At 48.5% G+C, this 21,454-nt stretch overlaps 1 protein-coding gene across 4 annotated transcripts; it reads left to right on the top strand.

Annotated features, from left to right (window-relative positions):
• Positions 1-5,451: 5,451 nt before the first annotated feature.
• Positions 5,452-10,712, top strand: SPC25 (SPC25 component of NDC80 kinetochore complex). Of its 4 annotated transcripts, none has more exons than XM_077268076.1 (7): positions 5,452-5,972; positions 6,111-6,286; positions 6,356-6,421; positions 9,427-9,573; positions 9,651-9,755; positions 9,959-10,057; positions 10,527-10,712. In XM_077268076.1, the coding sequence occupies exons 1-7, from the start codon at positions 5,839-5,841 to the stop codon at positions 10,655-10,657; spliced, it is 858 nt and encodes a 285-aa protein (XP_077124191.1). In that variant the 5' UTR covers positions 5,452-5,838; the 3' UTR covers positions 10,658-10,712. The 4 variants fall into 4 exon arrangements, with proteins under 4 accessions (XP_077124191.1, XP_077124204.1, XP_077124198.1 ...); XM_077268089.1 differs by having other exon boundaries at positions 5,872-5,972; positions 6,116-6,286; XM_077268083.1 differs by lacking the exon at positions 5,452-5,972 and adding an exon at positions 5,983-6,011.
• Positions 10,713-21,454: the final 10,742 nt, after the last annotated feature.

Genomic DNA, 21,454 nt, shown 5'->3' with positions numbered 1-21,454 from the left:
ATTAGAAAGGCCGAAAGGCATTACCAAATACTCAAAATGGCCCTCAGGCGTATTAAATGCGGTCTTCCACTCATCCCCCTGCTTAATTCGCACCAAATTATACGCCCCACGAAGATCAATCTTAGAGAACCACTTAGCCCCCCTTATGCGAGCAAACAAATCAGTCAGCAAAGGCAACGGATACTGATATTTGACTGTAATTTTATTCAGGAGACGATAATCAATACAAGGCCTCAGAGAGCCATCCTTTTTAGAGACAAAGAAAAAACCGGCTCCTAAAGGTGATGAAGAAGGACGAATATGTCCCTTTTCCAGGGACTCCTTAATATACTCGCGCATAGCAGCATGTTCAGGTACAGATAGGTTAAACAACGACCCTTTGGAAATTTACTGCCAGGAATCAGATCTATGGCGCAATCACAATCCCTGTGAGGAGGGAGTGAACCAATCTTAGGCTCTTCAAAAATATCACGATAATCAGACAAAAATGCCGGAATCTCAGATGGAATAGATGACGAAATGGACACCATAGGATTGTCCCCATGAGCCCCCCGACATCCCCAGCTTAACACAGACATAGCCTTCCAGTCAAGGACTGGGTTATGAGACTGTAACCATGGTAATCCAAGCACCAAAACATCATGTAAATTGTACAACACAAGGAAGCGAATCACCTCCTGATGGTCTGGAGTCATACGCATAGTCACTTGCGTCCAGAACTGTGGTTTATTACAAGCCAAAGGTGTAGAATCAATACCCTTCAGAGGTATAGGGACTTCCAGAGGCTCTAAATCAAACCCACAGCGCCTGGCAAAGGACCAGTCCATAAGACTCAGAGCGGCGCCAGAGTCCACATAGGCATCCACGGTAATAACTGATAATGAACAAATCAAGGTTACAGACAAAATAAATTTGGACTGTAAAGTGCCAATTGAAATGGACTTGTCAACCTTCCTAGTACGCTTAGAGCATGCCGATATAACATGAGCAGAATCACCACAATAGAAGCATAACCCATTTTTACGCCTATAATTCTGCCGCTCGCTTCTGGACATAACTCTGTCACATTGCATTTTCTCTGGCGTCTCTTCAGAAGATACCGCCAAATGGTGCACGGGTTTGCGCTCCCGCAAACGCCGATCAATCTGAATTGCCATTGTCATGGACTCATTCAGACCTGTAGGCGCAGGGAACCCGACCATAACATCTTTAACGGCATCAGAAAGGCCCTCTCTGAAATTTGCCGCTAAGGCGCACTCATTCCACTGAGTAAGCACAGACCACCTTCGAAATTTTTGGCAGTATATCTCCGCTTCATCTTGCCCTTGAGATAGGGCTATCAAAGCTTTTTCAGCTTGAATCTCCAAATTAGGTTCCTCATAAAGCAACCCTAAAGCCAGGAAAAACGCATCCACATTGAGCAACGCAGGATCCCCTGGTGCCAATGAAAATGCCCAATTTTGAGGGTTACCTCGCAGCAAAGAGATTACAATCTTAACCTGCTGGACAGGATCTCCTGAGGAGTGAGGTCTGAGAGAAAGGAATAATTTACAATTATATTTGAAATTCAAAAACCGAGATCTATCTCCAGAAAACACCTCTGGTGTAGGGATTTTAGGTTCAGAAATAGGAGCATGTATAACAAAATCTTGTAAATTTTGAACCTTCGTAGCAAGATTATTTAAACCTGCAGCCAAACTCTGAGGATCCATCTTTAAACAGGTGAGCTCAGAGCCATTCAAGGATTATAAGGAGAGAAAGGCAAAGGCTGTAATTAAAGCTGAAATACAACTGATCCAACTATGGAGCAAGCATAGAGGAAAAAGGGAAAAAAAAAAAAAAAAAATTTACATACTTCTTTTTTCTCTCCTTTCTTCTGCCAATAAGTTTAACACAGGCCAGTCATACTGTCATGGTTCCCAATGGCAAGGGAACGTAAGAAACATATAAGTAACGAACGAGCTCTCGGGTGATGGAAACTCGAGTTGACCGTGAGCTAAATCTACCACACAACTAACAGTAGCCAGGGAGCATACCTACGGCTTCCTATATGCCACGCGCCAGCCGGAGGACTAACTACGCCTGGTAGAGGAAGAAACAGACCTGGCTTACCTCTAGGGAAATACCTCAAAAGATGATAGCAGCCCCCCACATGTAATAACGGTGAATTAAGAGGAAAAGACATACACAGTATGAAAGTAGATTTAGCAAAGAGAGGTCCACTTACTAGATAGCAGAAGGATACAAAAGAGGACTTCACGGTCAACTGAAAACCCTTTCAAAAACCATCCTGAAATTACTTTAAGACTCCTGTGTCAACTCATGACACAGGAGTGGCAATTTCAGCCCGCAAGAGCTTCCAGCTACAGAGAATTACAAAAACTGCAAACTGGACAAAAGGTACAAAACAAAAGGACAAAGTCCACTTAGCTGATCAGCAGACTAGTAGCAGGAACATGCAACCGAAGGCTCTGGTTACAATGATGACCGGCAAGGAAATGACTGGAGAGCAAGGCTAAATAGGAAACTCCCAAACACTGATGGAAGCAGGTGAACAGAAGCAGCAAAGTGCAAACAAGTCACCAGTACCACCAGCAACCACCAGGGGAGCCCAAAAAGCGGATACACAACAGGCAGAGCTCGGAAGGGAAGGAGCACTGTGTTACTTGTTCAAAGCAGAATTGGCTGGAATTGAGATCGGACGCCATGTCGCGTTTGGAGAGCCCCTGATGTGCCTAAACAGTGGAAACCCCCCAATTCTAACTGAAACCCCAACCCTAACCCTAGCCCTAACCCCAGCCCTAACCCTAGCCCTAACCCCAACCCCAACCCTAGCCCTAACCCTAATGGGAAAATTGAAATAAATACATTTTTTAAAATGTTATTCTTTTTCCCTAAGGAGGTGATGAAGGGGGGTTTGATTTACTTTTATCGCGGTTTTTTTGGCGGATTTTTATGATTGGCAGCCGTCACACACTAAAAGATGCTTTTTATTGGAAAAAATAGTTTTTGCATCACCACATTTTGAGAGCTAAAATGTATCCATATTTTGGCCCACAGAGTCATGTGAGATCTTGTTTTTTGCGGGGCGAGTTGATGTTTTTATTGGTACCATTTTCGGGCACATGACATTTTTTGATCGCTTTTTAGTCCGATTTTTGGGAGGCAGAATGAACAAAAACCAGCAATTCCTGAAATTCTTTTAGGGGGGGCGTTTATAGCGTTCCACGTGTGGTAAAATTGATAAAGCGGCTTTATTCTTCAGGTCAGTATGATTACAGCGATACCTCATTTATATAATTTTTTTATGTTTTGGCGCTTTTACACAATAAAAACTATTTTATATAAAAAAATAATTGTTTTTGCATCGCTTTATTCTGAGAGCTATAACTTTTTTATTTTTCTGCTAATTATGCTGTGTGGCGGCTTTTTTTTGCGGGACAAGATGACGTTTTCAGCGGTACCATGGTTATTAATATGTGTCTTTTTGATCGCGTGTTATTCCGCTTTTTGTTCGCCTGTATGATAATAAAGCGTTGTTTTTTGCCTTGTTTTTTTTTTGCGGTTTTCACTGAAGGGGTTAACTAGTGGGATAGTTTTATAGAGCGGGTCGTTACGGATGCGGCGATACCAAATATGTGTACTTTTATTGTTTTTTCTTATTTACATACAGTAAATAAATGGATTTACTGGGAAATGTTTTTTTTTTCCTTTATTTGGGGATTTTTTTTTATACATTCTATTTTTTTTTTTAACTTTCTACTATTGTCCCAGGGTGGGACATCACTGTATTACATCAGATCGTTGATCTGACAGTGTGCATAGCACTCTGTCAGATCAACGATCTGACAGGCAAGCTTAGGAGGCTTTCCGGCAAGCCAGGTCATTTTATGACCCGGAAGGAGTCCCACGGACATCTTGGATCTGGGGACTCCTTCCGGATCACCGGAGCAACGCGATCTCATCGCGTTACTCCGGTGGGAGAGCGCAGGGAGCCCCCGTCCCTGCGCGATCCCCCTCTATGCCGCTGTCACTACTGACAGCGGCATCAGAGGGGTTAAATGCCCTGGGCATTGCTGTGGGGTGTCAGCTGTCATATACAGCTGACACCCGCACCCGATCACCGCGACGCTCAGCGTGAGACCGCGGTAAATCGGTGCGCCGTACTAGTACTGCTGCTGGCACAAATGCAGTGCCGGCAGCGCAGTACTAGTACGGCGCGTGGCGCGAAGGGGTTAAAACCAAGCACACCATTGTTTTTCTTGTAAAATTCTCAATAAGTTTGATGTCACATGACCCTCTTCCCATTGAAAAAAACAAAGTTGGATCCAAAATGGCCGACTTCAAAATGGCCGTCATGATCACCACCCATCTTGAAAAGTTTCCCCCTAACATATACTAATGTGCCACAAACAGTAAGTTGATATCACCAACCATTCCCATTTTATTTAGGTGTATCCATATAAATGGCCCACCCTACCGTATGGGTAATCATGTAAAGAAAAACAGCAATATCCCCGAGGGGAAACCAGCAGGAGGGAGGGTGAATATAATAAATGACTGCGAGCACCGATACTTGGTCTGAACAGTCATCCTGTGCTGACAGAGGCCCTTTAAACACACAGAGCAATGAGTGGGCTCCGTTCTATATACTATCAGGTGACTCACATGATGGCGTGTGGCCCTTTATTGAGCGATTATCTGCACAGTCACACAGACGCCAAATGTGGCCGTGCACCCGCCGCCTGACTGCCGATCAGTGTCACCCTGGGCACAGATCTCCTCTTCTCTGCTGGGATGTAGCAGGAGGGCGTTACTGCAGGAGGGACGTTACTACCCGAGGATTTCAGTCACTGACTGAAAGCAGAGATCTGGAAAATGGATATAAATTAATGTGTTTGAAAGATACACTCCTTTTTCAGTGGTTTCACATTTACCGTACTTATGTGACCCGAGTATGAAATAACAGAAGGGGCGAGGAACCCCCTCACTGCTGTCCTAGTGTCAGGGAATGGCCCAAACGGGAAGTTTTGTAAAACCTGAAGTGGAAAGTAAATGCTCAAAAGACTGAAGTTGTGAATGTGGTGGCACAGTGTGAGGCTTCCCTGAGGGTCCGGGCCTTTGTGCACTTGCAGGTCCCATTCCCAAGCCAGATATGGGGCAAGATGGCTGTTATACGGGGGCCCATTCTGCCCCAGCTGTGTATGGTGCAGGCTCAGGTGTTACACAGCCGGCACCAGAGCCAAACTGCTGCGAGCGAGCGGGGCGACACCTGATTCCTGCTGTCCATTATGGCTATGTGCACACATTGCGGATCTGCAGCAGTTTTCCATGCGGTGTGCAGTACCACCTGCTCCATAATAGGAATCCGCACAAAATCCGCAGGTAAAAAGCAGTGCGGATTTTGCAAAAACAGTGTGGAAAAATCCGCAACGTGGGCACATAGCCTATGACTTCAGCATTGAAAAGGAGACAAGAGGCAGCTTCTGATGCCCATAGGACCCAAGCATCATGGTTGGGCCACACTGCGCCAGCCGGGCCGCCAGCATCTTCACCGGGGGGGCGGAGAGCTGAACTGTGCTCCCGCCGCCTGCACCGCACTCACATCCGCCATCCATGTGTCTCCGTCCTCACCGCCCTGCACTGAGCAGGACGCCCGGTCGCCAAAGCGAGCACTGCGCAATTGTCAGTGTCTAGTGCGGGAAAAGTAACATCCCGAGCGCGACACAAAATCGAGACTGTCCCGCTGGATCCGGGACGGTTGGGAGGTAATGTGTGAGAATCCTGAACAATCCTGATTATAAGGGCACTTGCCCACAACAAAGATGGCGTCGACGTATGAACTTGACGCTAGATTATCCTGCGTGCGCAGCCGGCATTGGATTGGTTGGACTGAGTGACGTCACGGCACTCGCTGCGCGGCAACGTTCGAATCCGGTGGGCGGGGCGCCTGTTATATTCCGGGGCCGCCGGTAAGTGACTGCGGGCGTTATGGAGGGCGGGGCAGAGTGGTAATGTGGGGGCTGCTGTGCTCTGGGGGTCGGTCCTCCTGGAGGTGCGGGGTCCCCTCCGGTTTTGATGTTTCCATCTTTCCATTTCTCCCTGTCCAGCGCAGATAACGGCCAGAGTCCGGCGGACGCCATGACTACCGTCATTATGGAAGACGAGCAGGGCCTGTACGCCCTCATGCAGGATTTCTACACGCGATTCCTCAGTCCGAGCAGCGAGGAGCAATCTCTGAAGGAAATCCGTGACTCGCACCGGGAGGTGCTGCGGAACGCCACCAGTGAGTGCGGATCCGTGGGGGTGGGGCGGAAAGGGGAGCAGAGATGGTAACTCTTCACGTCTCCCTCAGATTCCTGTGCCGCCAAACAGCAAGAAGGAGAACGGATGATCGAGAGGGTCCAGGAGCTGCGGGCAGGTGAGCAGGCCGATAATCCGGCACGTCTGATAATCGAGAGTCATAGATCTGTCGGCAGGTGAGCAGGCCAATAATCCGGCATGTCTGATAATCCAGAGAATCAGAGCTTCGAGCAGGTGAGGCCGATAATCCGGCACGTCTGATAATCCAGAGAGTCATAAAGCTGTGGGCAGGTGAGGCCGATAATCCTACACATCTGATAATCATAGATCTGTGGGCAGGTGAGCAGGCTGATAATCCGGCACGTCTGATAATCCAGAGAATCATGGGGCTGCGGGCAGGTGAGGCCGATAATCTGGCACGTCTGATAATCGAGAGTCATAGATCTGTCGGCAGGTGAGGCCGATAATCCGGCACGTCTGATAATCCAGAGAATCAGAGCTTCGAGCAGGTGAGGCCGATAATCTGACACGTCTGATAATCCAGAGAGTCATAGAGCTGTGAGCAGGCCAATAATCTGGCATGTCTGATAATCCAGAAAATCATAGAGCTTCGAGCAGGTGAGGCCGATAATCCTACACATCTGATAATCACAGATCTGCGGGCAGGTGAGCAGGCCAATAATCCGGCACGTCTGATAATCCAGAGTCGTAGAGCTGCGGCAGGTGAGGCCGATAATCCGGAATGTCTGATAATCCAGAGAGTCATATAGCTGCAAGCAGGTGAGGCCGATAATCCTACACGTCTGATAATAATCCAGAGAATCCTAGATCTGCGGGCAGGTGAGCAGGCCAATAATCTGACACGTCTGATAATCTAGAGGCATGTAAATAAGCCACGGAGACACCATCACGTGTTTCTCAACGCAAGCAATGAATAGCCAGGTCTTTCACCGGGAAGGAACAACCACGGGAAGGGCAGCATCCAATAAAGGAAAACCACCTATGCCAAAACATGGTATCCATCCACAGACAGCTGTTTCGGGGTATTTGCCCCTCATCAGTGTGGAGTAGGAAACTGGCTAGTAGGAGCAGTGCCTCTGCGGTGTTGGATGTTTTGATCTCCCCGAGGTCATTCATCCTTATGTTGATAATCCAGAGGGTCATAGAGCTGCGAGCAGGCTGATAATCTGGCATGTCTGATAATCCAGAGAGTCATAGAGCAGCGGGCAGGTGAGCAGGCCAATAATCCAGCACGTCTGATCCAAAATCATAGAGCTGCGAGCAGGTGAAGCCGATACTCTGGCATGTTTGATAATCCAGAGGGTCATAGATCTGCGGGCAGGTGAGCAGGCCAATAATCTGGCGCATCTGATAATCCAGAGAGTCAGGCTATGTGCACATGTTCAGGATTTTTGGCCGTTTTGACGCTTAAAAAAAAAAAAAAAAAAAAACAACAAAAAAAACGCATACATATGCATCCCATCGTTTTTAATGCATTCCGCAGTTTTTGTGCACATGCTGCGTTTTTCCCCAAAAAAAATGCATTGCGGTAAAAAGCACAGTATGTTCATTAATTTTGTGGATTTTGTGCGTTTTTGCCACTATTTATTGCATTGGGAAGCTCCAGAAAAAAACGCATGCGGATTTCCTGCAGAAAAAGTCCGGTTTTGTTCAGGAAAATTCTGCACACTTTCCTGAACGTGTGCACATAGCCTCATAGAGCTGTGAGCAGTCCGATAATCCGGCACTTCTGATAATACAGAGAGTCATAGAGGTGCGAGCAAGTGAGGCCGATAATCCGGCACGTCTGATAATCCAGAGAGTCATAGAGGTGCGAGCAAGTGAGGCCGATAATCCGGCACGTCTGATAATCCAGAGGGTCCCTCAGGTCAGAGCCGCATTTTCACCCTGCTCACCTGTCGTAAATGCTGACCATTTTAGCACATTTAATAATCTGGGACCATGCCCTGATAATCCAGAATATTGAATAATTCATCTTCAGAAAATTTGATAACTTGGCTAAAAGTCCGAATATTTTGACCTGTTGGATCCGGTCCTGAAACCCCGAACACATGATGAACCTGCAAAAAGACTTAAAGGGAACCTGTCACCTCAAATTGCAATGCAATCTTTGGTGGCGCCCGCACACTATGTCCCGCAACACAGCGAAATACTTCCGGGACATAGTGCGCCGGCGCATGCGCAGTAATGCTTTTCGGCTTTGCCCGCAGTTGGGCAAAGCATACTGCGTGTGCGCCACCGAAGATTGCATTGCGCACGCGCCAACTATGACGCACACGTACTCAAAGGCCACTTTCCCATTAGCGTCGTGCACTGCACGTCGCAATGCGACGTTGCGGTGCACCGACGCATACTGTGGAAGCGCCGCACAACGGGGGCAGCGGATGCTGTTTTTCAACGCATCCGCTGCCCCATTGTGAAGTGCGGGGAGGAGGAGGCGGAGTTCCGGCCGCGCATGCGCGGTCGGAAATGCTTTACACGACGCACCAAAAAGCATTACATGCAACGTTTTTTGGTGGCAACGGTCCGACGCAACCGTCGCACGACTGTTGCGACGTGTGGCAATGCGTCGCTAACGCAAGTCAATGGAGAAAAAACACATCCTGCAAGCACTTTTGCAGGATGCATTTTTTCTACAAAACGACGCATAGCGACGTGCAGTGCACGATGCTACTGTGAAAATAGCCTAATTCACTAACATATTGCGGACAACAGGGACGGACGGGGTGGAGAAATGAAGAGGAAACGCTGCCCATGGAAGCGGTAAAAACTCATTTAAATATCCCGCCAATTTGAGGTGACAGGTTCCCTTTAATGGTCCGGAATATCTGATAATTCAGAACCAGGTCCAGATTATCTATGAAATTCTGTAATCCGGCATTGTGTGATGATAAACTAAGAAAATGTCTAGATAATCCAGAACCTCTGATAATCCAGAATACCTGATATCTGTGGTGCCCTCCATCCTAGAGGGCCATGGGGCGATGATACACGGAGCCGCAGGTCCCTGTAGTTAACCCCTCCAGTGATGTAGTCAGCCATTCCCCCCCTGTGGTGGCCGTTGCTCTCTCCTCTGATTCTCTCCTCCCGTCTCCTCTGCAGAGATCGAGGACCAGAACCGGCGCATTGAGGAGAAGCAGGACGCCGTCCTCCAGGAGATCGCCAAGATGAAGGAGAACCAGCAGCTGAGCGCGGAGCTGTCCGGTCACATCCACCAGCTGCGGGAGGAACTCGCCCACAAAAGGGAACGTAAGAGCCGCCCGATCGCTCCCCGGGTGATGTGTGGTCGGCAGTGAGTGGATGATGGGTGTTCTCCTCTTTTGCAGTTGCTTTGACAACCAGGAAAGCAAATAAAGAGAAGCTGAAGGAGCTGCAGCAGTCGGCCATGTTGTTCAAGGAGCGTCTGGGGCTGGAGATCCGGAAGCTGCAGGGTAAGTGCAGACTGTGCGGGGGGTTCTGAGGATTGTCGGGGGTCGGTGTTGCAGGATCCATGGTGAGATTGGTCTTTACAGCGTTTCTCTCCAGCTCTGATGTCTGTGGACTGAGGCATCAGGTTCTGGGAGTGGCAGGAGGAGTAATAGAGGGACGGAGATGACGTCCCCTGCCTAGTTGTAGCCACTCTCCTCTCTTCCAGGTGATCGGCTGCAGTTTGTCTTCAGATGCATTAACCCCAAAGACCTGGAGGAGCCGTACTCCTGCATCATCTATTTTAACGAAGACGGGGAATATCAGCGTAAGTTGCGTCATTAGTCACCAGGAGTGTTCATGGGAAATCTAGAAAACACTGCGAGGTTTGGTGCAAAGTGTCCGTCACAACTGGTTAACCCTCTCCTGCCAGCCGCCATTCTTGTGCGTTGAGAGCAGGATCCTAAGCCGAGCCCACAATTAGAGGCCGCTGGCTGTGTGATACAGACGGCAGCGTGGAGAGCTGTGACAGACTGGCAGCAGCACGTAAGGGGTCGAACAGCTGTATTTATGGCGCAGGGTACAGCGGCACAACATTGCAGGCACATGTAGATTGTGTCGCGTGTGACCTAAGAGTTGCAGCTTCAGCGACGGAAACATTTAAGTTTGAAGAAGGGGGGGGGAACTAAACTTGGCTGCAGTGATAAAAACCCCTGGCGTGCCCCTAAGTATACTGACAGAGTGGTGCTCATTCGGGGTCTCCATCTGCCGATCATCTGTGTCCTTCCTCTTTACAGTGAGTGGCTGCGATCCTCCGCTGGACTGCATCACCGAGTACGAGAGGAAAGTACGAGAAACCAAGAACTTCTCCGCGCTGCTCACCAACCTGCGCAAATCCTTTGCTGCCTTGTGCACACAAGTGAAATGATTGCTCCCTGTCTCCTGTATATGATTGTGCTGTAATAAATTTCGCTTTCTTTCTACCCCGTGACGTGCAATTGTGCTGCCCATAAACCGGCGCTCTGCTGTATCGACCTCCATTAGTCCACAGGGAGTAGATTCAGCAGTCATGGCTTGCTGGGAGGTGTAGTTTCCCAACAGCCGCACTCCAGAAGGAAGATGAATTTTGAAGAACGCTGTCCCCTTTCTCTTGTCATGATGGAGTGCCCCAAAAATTAATCCTAATTTGTCTCAGAAGTGGATTATTGTTGCAGACAAAAGCTAAAATACTTGCCGAGTGCATTAGAAGACGCTTTGTTCCTGGACACATCAACAATATGGGTGGAGGACCTTAGGTTTGCTGAGCAGTAACATCATGAGTCTTTGGAGGCCACGTTCACATGTCCGTATTTCACATACTTGTAAGCCCATACCAAGAGTGGTGATAATACAGAAGCGGTGATGAAGTTTCTATTATACTGTTCCTCTATGTTCCGCTTCGGGTTTTGGCTTGTATATACTGAACGTGTGAAGTCTAAAAAGCTGCTCAAATTTACATGGGGAGGACATGTATTAAGTTAAGGAATTGCATCAGCCAGCAGTGTAAAGAATGGAGGCTGTAATTGTGGCTATTATCACCACAGGCAGAAACAAGAACTTATTGTATTTTCTTGTAAAATCCCGATTGTGACTTTCTCCTTTTTCCTAATAAACATGAAGTGTCAGATTCAGAAATACGTGTAGTCTGGACACAGAAAGAGGCGATGAATTATGGGGCTTGTGCTCCGTGCCTCTCACCCTGCTCTCTGCTGCGGTGCCCGCTCTGCCCCTGCTCATTTAACACTCTAGATGCCACGATTTCAGGATTTAGAAGGCTAGGAGAAGGATCCCCTCTCCCACCCCATTGGCAGCCCATGATGTGATGATGGCCTCCGATTCTCCCAGCTAGGGTGGCCTGTTACACTATACCAGGAGCAGAGTCTAAAAGGCATTTTTCTATAATAAGCCACTTAAACTCCCCAAAACCTTATTGTGGGAACGTAGTCTAATACTGACCACTCTAATGCCTTGCAGGACCTGTGTTTCGCACTGCATTAGAACAGCGATTGGAGAAGTAAAAGTTGGAAGTCCAAAAGAGAAACAAACTGTAAAAATAGGAAAAATAATTATGCCAATAAATACGCATATTTATGTAATAAATTAAAAATTATTTGGTATTGTAGTCTCCAGACAGCCTGATTTCTAAAACTCACATTATTTATTTATAGCCAATAACATGTGATCAGTCATGTAAATACAAACTATTTCTCTCAAAATGTCATCGTCACGAAAAACATAAGCTCCATCGGCAGAAATATAAAAAAATATAGCTGTCAGAATAACGCCATGCAAAAATATTTTTTTTCTATAAAACGGTTTGTGTAAAAGCAACAAAACATAAAAAAAAAAACTTATACCACTGTAATCATACTGACCCGAAGAATGAAGCTTGCCTTATCACTTTTAACACTGAAAAAAAATGGATTCCCAAATTGCTTTTTTCTTCACCACCCACCAATATAAAATTGTGGCACACACTTATGGTGTCTATATGCTCCCTGCATCAATAGATGTATTCATTTGTAAAATAGTCACTTAGGGGGTGCTCTGACAATGTGTCATGACACCCACAAACCATTTCAGCAAAATCTGCACTCCAATATGGTGCTCCTTCCCTTTTGAGCTTTGCAGTTTGCCTCAAAAGTAGTATTCCCCCACATATGGGGTATCGGCGTACTCAGCAGTAGAGATGGGCGTATTCCTGAATTTTCAGTTGAACAGTTGGGGAAAAAAAAAAAGTTTGGGTACCAGAACATTACCTGGACCCAATTTACTTTGAATGGGGGGCCCAAACATCCAGTGTTTGCTGGATGCGCAGCTGATCAGCAGTAAAATCATGACCGCCGGTCAGAGCGCCGCGGTTCCCACAGCTGTGATCAAAGGTAAAGAGTTACAATATTTACAAAAAGCTTGGGTACCCAAACCTGGACCCCATTCACTTGAATGGGGGGCCCGAACATCCAGTGTTTGCGACTCTGTCATGTGCGGTCAGAGAGCCGCGGTTCCCACGCTGTCAAAATACGGCGTGAGCGCACAGCAGTGATCGGAGGGTATAAAGTTTACCTTTGGTCACTGGTGTCGGCTAATGGGATCACTGCTCCCATCATTCGACACCTGGTGCCACTAACAACACTGAGCTGGAGCGGCTGATGGGAGTATTCATCAGCAAGATCCTGCACTGTAAATAAATAAAACTGTGGGTTCCCCCCGTATTTTTTTGATAACCAGCCAGGCAAAACTCACAACTGAGGGCTGTAACCCTCAGCTGTCAGCGTTAGCAAGGCTGATTATCAAAAATAGAGGGGTTTGCATTCAGATTTTTTTAATGTAAATAAACGCGTGGGGTCCCCCATTTTTGATAACCAACTAAGCAAAAACAGACAGCTGGGACCTGATATTGTACCCCCAGCTGAGGGTTTTGCCTAGCTGGTTATCAAAAATACAGGGGAACCCAGGCTTTTTTTTTTTTCGTAGTGCAGATGCTAGCTAATAAATACTCCCATCATCCACCGCCTGCTCTCACTGTTATACTCGGCAGCAGGCGTTGGCTGATGGGAATAGTAGTCCCATCAGACGACGCCAATAACCGAAAGTAAACTTTACCGCCGATCAGAAGCAGCGTTTGGTGCGGACATGCACATGACAGACAAATAAACACCCGATGTTCAGTGGGGCGAACCCGAACAGTAACACATACTACCTGGTGAAGTCTGTGCTTGAACAGTAGGTGTTTGGTATTGATGCTAAACTTTACTGATTCGCCCAGTTCTACACAGGAGACATATTATTACAAATTGTAACATTCATTTTCTCCCATTATCCCTTTTGAAAATGAAAAATTGGGACAAACAACATTTTAGAGGAAAACATTTTAATTTTTCATTTATTCAGCCCAATGTTGTGAGTTAAATACTCACTACTGCCCTAGATGAATTCAAGGTGTAGTTTAGGAAATGGGGTCACGTGTGGGGATTTCTGCTGTTTTGGCACTTCGGGGGCTCTCCAAACACAACATGGCATCCACAGTCTGTGCGCCTGCCCTTCCATGCACCTAAACAGTAGTTTTCCCCTAACTATGGGGTATTGGCGTACTTGTGAAAAACTGCAGAACAAATTTTGGGGTCTATTTTTTCCTGTTAATCTTGTGTTGAAAAAAATTGGTGCTAAAGCAACATTTTTGTGGAAAAATAACTACATTTTTCACTTATTAATTCCAAGCATCTAAAGCAGGGGTGGGGAACGTATGGCCCGCAATATCTTCAGGTGTGGCTTGCAGCCATAAAACGAGCACTTTAATTCTTCAGAGGTGCATACGGACGGCGGCTATGTGGCCCGGCGCCGACCCCATCGCTCATTAAACTTAGCATCATAGACACCGATACAGTTGAAAGCTGTGAGGGAGGAGAGCGCGTCAGATGCTCCCTCTCCCATCACTCCCCCTCCACTTGTGACTCAGTGGGCACGCGATGTCACTTCATCGTGCGCCACGCTGTGCCAGAAGTGGAGCCAATGAAATTGGAGCAGCAGAGCCTGGAGCATCGCGGGGAACAAGAAGGAGGTGTGAGTGGGGGCTGCGTTATAGTGTGTGTGTGTCTTCAAGTTATTTAAATGTTTAAGTTAATAATTTTATATGGCCCCCAATACTATTATAAAATTCCAAATGGCCCTTGGCAGAAAAAATAGAATTATTCTTACCGTTAATTCGGTTTCTAGGAACCTTCCACGAAGGCATATGGAGGTTGTCTCTTTGCCCTAATGGGGAACAGGAAACACAGAGAGGTTAAAAGGACCTCCCACTTGCCAGTGACTTACAACTGAGACCATAGCACTGGTTTACCTTTAGAATCCCAGAACTAATCCAGGAATATGTATCGGGTGGGAAATTAGTGCCGTCATGGAAGGTTCCTAGAAACCGAATTAACGGTAAGAATAATTCTATTTTCTCTAGTCACCTTCCATGACGGCATATGGAGGAATACCAACTAATTTGGCACTAGGGAGGGACAACGGCCTGGAGTACTTTACGGCCGAAGGCTAAGTCCTTATTGGACAATACATCTAGTCTGTAATGTTTAGAGAAGGTATGGAGTGAAGACCACGCTGCCCTGCAAATCTGCTCTTTCTGCCCAGGAAACTGATGTAGATCTGGTTGAATGGGCTTTGATCCCTACTGGAGGTGTGAAGGAAGAAATTAAGAAAGATTCTTCATTTTGTGCTTTTCGACTCCATTTTGTTGTTTTGATATAAATTTTGTTAGTAGGCTAAAGGTTACAGCTGTTATGAGATTTTGATGAGACCTTGATTGTTGCAACCTCGGTAGAACATAAGACTGAGGGTGTATTGTTCTACAAAACTTTGACGCACAGATTGTTCCTGCATTCTTATAGGCTAAGAACCGTGAGCGTGTTCTTATGCTGATTGGTTGAAGTGTAATTTCTATGACTATGATAAAGTCATACAGAATAAACGGGGGCCAGAGATCTGCTCGATCCCCCATACAGAGACACACGTCTCCGTCTGGTCATTTTCAGTTGCCGGCAACACCTTATATATTAATTTGGAAATCACTGGGTTAACCGTGAAGGATCACTTTAAATCCTCCCTCAACAGTTGGCGCCCGTTAACGTGGGGCTCCAAGCAGGAACGCTTCTGCCGCCCGGAGGACAACAAGACAAAGGACCCTCGGACCGGACGCAGGCACTGGAAAATTGGGACTGATCATCCCCCACAACAACCACGGTAAGTTGGCAGTTATACTGTTCAGACTGACCGTTTGGTGTGGTTTTCCTGTGTTTGTTGCTGCAAAGAGGATCTGAGGTTTGTCCCCGGAGTGGGATGATTCTTGGGTGGAATCATATAGAGGTGTAGTTCCGTTGGAAGCCCAGTGCTCGAACCGTACCTCATAAGGGACGGACACCCCGGATTGACCAGTGATGTAATTCTCTTTACAGTCAAAATATCCTGAATTCCTGATCACTGTTAGAATCAGGCGCGGTGAGGTGATCGAAGATTGGGTAGGATGCGTAACTCAGGAATACATAGATATATATGTGTATGTCCAGGGGCGTCCGGAGGGTTAAGTCTAAGACGCCCTCCTCCTTTCACTGAGTACCGCGATTTTGGGTTGTCTCAGCGGGGGACAGGTAAAAACCCTAGTGGAATAGACTACACGGCCGCTCTGGTATCTATACACGACTAAGTAGGGGTATTTCGCTTTAAAGGAGAATCCGTTTCTGTGAAAGAAGATGATTTTGAATTGTGTGATGAATTTGATATTGTTAGCCCAAAGAAGGGAAAAGAAATCTGTCAGGAATGCAGGGAAAATATTCTCAATCTGGTATGTGAATTGTGTGATGAAGATTTTGTAGAAATTAATTAAGTCTAAGAACTGCTGTATTTTGTGTCTGTTTGTCTTTGGAATATCCGATGGGAGGGGTTGAGCAGCTGCGCTGTGGTTTTTTTTTCCTTTTTGCACTGAGGAATGCTGTGATTTTTCTTATCGCTGTTTCTGAAAAGGGAGGGGGCGCGCGCGTCGCTGCGCTCTTGAGTCTCTGTGTTTTCTTAGTATTGTACGCGCTGGTAGATCTGTGAAATATTGTAAATTGAAAGTGAAATCTGGTTGTGCCCCTCAATCCCAAGGCACCAATATATACTGGGTTGCCAAAACTTAGTGCGCCTCCATCCTATCATCCGGCTGCGTGGATCTGTGATGTATGCGGAGTTACTAATTCTCAGTGTAGAGAGGTCTGTTACAATTGTGGAGCGAGAAGATCCGGGGTTGTAGCCCCCACCTTTCCCTTGCTAAACGCTGACGGCACCTATTATCGGCCACTGCCAGAACGCAATCCTGTATGCCTCCTCTCGCCCTCGAGTCAGTAATATCAGAGTTTGAAGAAGATGATGTGAAAGCTACTCCTGACAGGCCAAAGTATACCCCCTTTTCTCCATCCCAGATAGACACCCTTTGTAACCAATTACCCGATCCAGAAACCTTCCCCATGGCCTTCTATACAAATAGCAGCAAATTGAGAGATTTATTCCACTCCCCGGAGAGATCTGTTACACATACTCCAAGTGAAGGCTGGGGAGGAATATTTTCCAATCATTGAGGGTGGCATAATGTATAATGTGAACCTGGATGGGGGAACATATGAGAGTGGGGTTGATTTTTGTAATGCTTTAAAAGTTTGGGCACAAGATAGATTAGCGGACCAAGCTGTCATGCTCGCGCCCAGACTGGTTGGCGCGGGCGTGCGGGGGAGTGGCCCCACTGGACCACAGACCAAACCTCCCTGGAAGGGGCGTAACTAAGTAGCTTCCTAGGTGTTCGCTGGAGCCTCTGATGGTGAGGTCAGACTTGTGCAATAGGAAGCTACCAGGTACCACTCCAGGGTGGAGTCTGGTTGTGGCTGCTGATCCCACCGGGGAACGGAACATAGACAAGCAAGCGGGCACGGCTGGCTCATAGGCAGGCAGACGGGTACAACAGGAACACTGTCAGGCAGGCGGGCACGGCTGGCTCTCTGGTAGGCAGGCGGGCACGGCTGGCTCTCTGGCAGGACTGGTGGACAAGACTGGTACACTGGAAGAACCGGTAGGGACCGGTCTGCAGGCAGGTATGTAGAACGGGTAAGAACCTGCTCAGACACGAGGACCTAGGAATAAGTAGATAAAGACCGCAAGAGCGGATGCAGAGCGAAAGCACAGGAGCTAGAGCCAAGAACAGAAATGCAGGAGGCGGAGCCAAGTGCAGACAGGCAGGAGGCGGAGCCAAGAGCTGGAGCCGGAGCCAAGTGCAGACAGGCAGGAGGCGGAGCCAAGAGCTGGCGGCGGAGCCAAGTGCAGAAGTAGAACCGCAAGGAGCGGAGCCAGGTAGAACCGCAAGGAGCGGAGCCAGGTAGAACCGCAAGGAGCGGAGCCAGGTAGAACCGCAAGGAGCGGAGCCAGGTAGAACCGCAAGGAGCGGAGCCAGGTAGAACCGCAAGGAGCGGAGCCAGGTAGAACCGCAAGGAGCGGAGCCAGGTAGAACCGCAAGGAGCGGAGCCAGGTAGAACCGCAAGGAGCGGAGAGATGCTGCGGGAGGGGTCTCTGCAGCAAAGCTGAGCAGAGCCACAAAGAATGTGGAGAGAAGCTGCAGCAAGGGATAACTGCAACAGCAGAAGATAAGCTGAGTACAAAGGAGCAGAAACGCAGAAGTGAGGAGCAGAGGTAAAGTCACAAAGGTTCAGAGCAGGCAGAGCTGCAAGAGTGCGGAGTGAAAGCAGACTGAGAATACAAGGAAAGACAACAGGGAAGGAAGCCAAAGACTAGGAGACAGAGATAAGACTAAGTACAGACAAGGCAATGGAACAAGACACAAGGACAAAGACACTGGGACCAGGATATACTGCCTCCTGGTGGGCGGACAACAAGACCAAGGAAATAACACAGAGAATCCTCCAGAGAGGGAGTAACTCAGAGAAAGGCCAGGCAAACTCAGAAGCAAGACACTAACTGAGCTAACACATTGCACAGGCCCAGACCACTGGGTGGAGCTGAACTAAATACTGGAGGTCTCCTGGCAATTGGTCAGGAACAGATTGGACAGATGCACCTGATTCCTATAAGAACCAGAGAGTTCAGGCGCCGCCCCTCTATACACAGAACTATGAAGCATGCAGAGAGCAGAGACACAGAACATGGAGCTGGCAAGAAACAGAAACCACATCATGACCTGGAGCAGTGGGTAAGATAGTGTGAGAAATGCGAGGCCATGCCGTGATGCCAGCAGAGTTGTTACAGTACCCCCCCCTTTACGGCCCCTCTTCTTCAAGCTTGCCAGAATAACTTGTAGAAGAAGGATAGGAGCACACATAGTCCAGGATAACATGACATCTTCAGAGTAGAAGGCGGCAGGCGGGTCACCAGGAATCTCAGAAAACAAAGTCTCTTTGTGCTCTGTAGGATTAACTTCATCGAAAATCTCAGGTAGCAAAGTCTCATTGTACCCAATGGGGTTAGCTTTCTCAATGGACTGGACCATCTCCTCCAGGTACATAGGTAACAGGGACTTGAATGCTGCCGACTTAATATCTTCACCAGCCAGACACTTGGAAACTGGAAACAGTCTCATAGGATTCAAATTTTGCCCAACAGGTAGCAGAGAAGCTCCCGGATACTGAACACAGGAAAAGTCACTAGAGATGAGTGTGGAGAGCATCAGCTCCACCGGGTCAGAGAAAAATTGAGGTGAACAAACTTCTGTTTTGAAATCTTCACCAGCCGGCCACAAGGACGCAGAAGGTATAAATATAGGAACCATCTTCTGCCCGTTATCCAGAAGAAATCGTCCAAGCGGCGGGGATGTTCCTAGGAACGGAATACAGGAAAAGTCGTTGGAGACGTGTGGAGAGATAGCCACCGCTTCCCCATCTTCGGTGACATTAGCACATCTTGACTCGACGACTAGCAGACCAGCAGAAGAAGATGTCACTGCTGAGTGTCTTTGACGCATGGGAACCAGACACTTCTCAAGACTGGGTAAGTTCAAACGAAGCACCTTACTGCAACTCTTGACCAGAGCGGGTGGTAGAGTCCTTGGCTTAGAATGACCCATGGGCATAACAGACAGCATACGGAAAACAAACTTCTTCGTGTATAAGGCTCCAACTTGGAGCTGTAGTTGTCCTTGCAGGATTAGACTGCTCTTTAGCAGGGTTCGGCCATTATCAGGCAACGCCCACACCGGGTTCTGGAGCTGTAAAACGGAGACCATACACCGACTCCGTAAGATAGGCGGCTTAAACACACCAAAGCTCCCAGAAGGCAGTGAAATAGTCATTAACTTAGATGGAGAGGAAGTACTCTCGCCAGGGGCAGCCTCTCCAACTGGCCCGAGGTTTTGGAGCTTAAGATCCCCTGGACAGAGGCCATCCAGGTGTTCCTCACAACAGCAGCGACATTGTATGCCCTTCTTATGGCTGATTTCAGGCTGCTGCTTTGCCAGCCCACTCTCATCAACCTTCTTAGGCTTCACACAGGTTGCTGCTTTAACGGGTAGAGGAACAGGAGGGTCACAGACGGTCATGGCTTGACGTGGGGGTTTCTTCACGGGTTTCGCCCGTCTGGAGCGCCTCTCGGATCTAGATGGAGAAGACTTAACAGGAGCAGCAGGACAAGGCTTGTCAAAGACTTTACGGAAGGCCACCAGGAAGGCCCCCAGGTTCATGACGATAGGATCCCCTGCTTCCCAGAGGGGAGTTATCCATATTAGAGCATCTTCGGCCAGGTAGGACATGATGTAACCCACCTTGACCCAGTCAGAGGGGAAACAAGCTACATTCTGCAGGATGTAGCGTAAGCACTGCTTCAGGAACCCCTGGCATTCTTCAGGATTCCCATAGAACCTAGGTGGGTCAGCTGGGTAGTGCTCCTCCTCATAGGCCTGAAGTTGCTTGAAGAGAGCATTAGAGACAATAATTGGGTCAGAGGTCTCTTCAATCTGAACCACCCTTGGTGGAACAAATTTTTCAGGTTGCTCATACGGGCAGGAAAAAAGTTCATCATGCTCTGCGAGCGGTAGGACATGGGATACAGCGGAGGCCATGGCCTGTGCAAACTGTCATGCTCGCGCCCAGACTGGTTGGCGCGGGCGTGCGGGGGAGTGGCCCCACTGGACCACAGACCAAACCTCCCTGGAAGGGGCGTAACTAAGTAGCTTCCTAGGTGTTCGCTGGAGCCTCTGATGGTGAGGTCAGACTTGTGCAATAGGAAGCTACCAGGTACCACTCCAGGGTGGAGTCTGGTTGTGGCTGCTGATCCCACCGGGGAACGGAACATAGACAAGCAAGCGGGCACGGCTGGCTCATAGGCAGGCAGACGGGTACAACAGGAACACTGTCAGGCAGGCGGGCACGGCTGGCTCTCTGGTAGGCAGGCGGGCACGGCTGGCTCTCTGGCAGGACTGGTGGACAAGACTGGTACACTGGAAGAACCGGTAGGGACCGGTCTGCAGGCAGGTATGTAGAACGGGTAAGAACCTGTTCAGACACGAGGACCTAGGAATAAGTAGATAAAGACCGCAAGAGCGGATGCAGAGCGAAAGCACAGGAGCTAGAGCCAAGAACAGAAATGCAGGAGGCGGAGCCAAGAGCAGGAGGCGGAGCCAAGTGCAGACAGGCAGGAGGCGGAGCCAAGAGCCGGAGCCAAGTGCAGACAGGCAGGAGGCGGAGCCAAGAGCTGGCGGCGGAGCCAAGTGCAGAAGTAGAACCGCAAGGAGCGGAGCCAGGTAGAACCGCAAGGAGCGGAGCCAGGTAGAACCGCAAGGAGCGGAGCCAGGTAGAACCGCAAGGAGCGGAGCCAGGTAGAACCGCAAGGAGCGGAGCCAGGTAGAACCGCAAGGAGCGGAGCCAGGTAGAACCGCAAGGAGCGGAGCCAGGTAGAACCGCAAGGAGCGGAGCCAGGTAGAACCGCAAGGAGCGGAGCCAGGTAGAACCGCAAGGAGCGGAGCCAGGTAGAACCGCAAGGAGCGGAGCCAGATAGAACCGCAAGGAGCGGAGCCAGGTAGAACCGCAAGGAGCGGAGCCAGGTAGAACCGCAAGGAGCGGAGAGATGCTGCGGGAGGGGTCTCTGCAGCAAAGCTGAGCAGAGCCACAAAGAATGTGGAGAGAAGCTGCAGCAAGGGATAACTGCAACAGCAGAAGATAAG

This window comes from Ranitomeya variabilis, chromosome 1 (genome assembly GCF_051348905.1).
Source record: "Ranitomeya variabilis isolate aRanVar5 chromosome 1, aRanVar5.hap1, whole genome shotgun sequence".
Classification (NCBI taxonomy): domain Eukaryota; kingdom Metazoa; phylum Chordata; class Amphibia; order Anura; family Dendrobatidae; genus Ranitomeya; species Ranitomeya variabilis.
The sequence above is the reverse complement of the archived record's forward strand: the minus strand, read 5'-3'. Positions and strand labels throughout refer to the sequence as shown.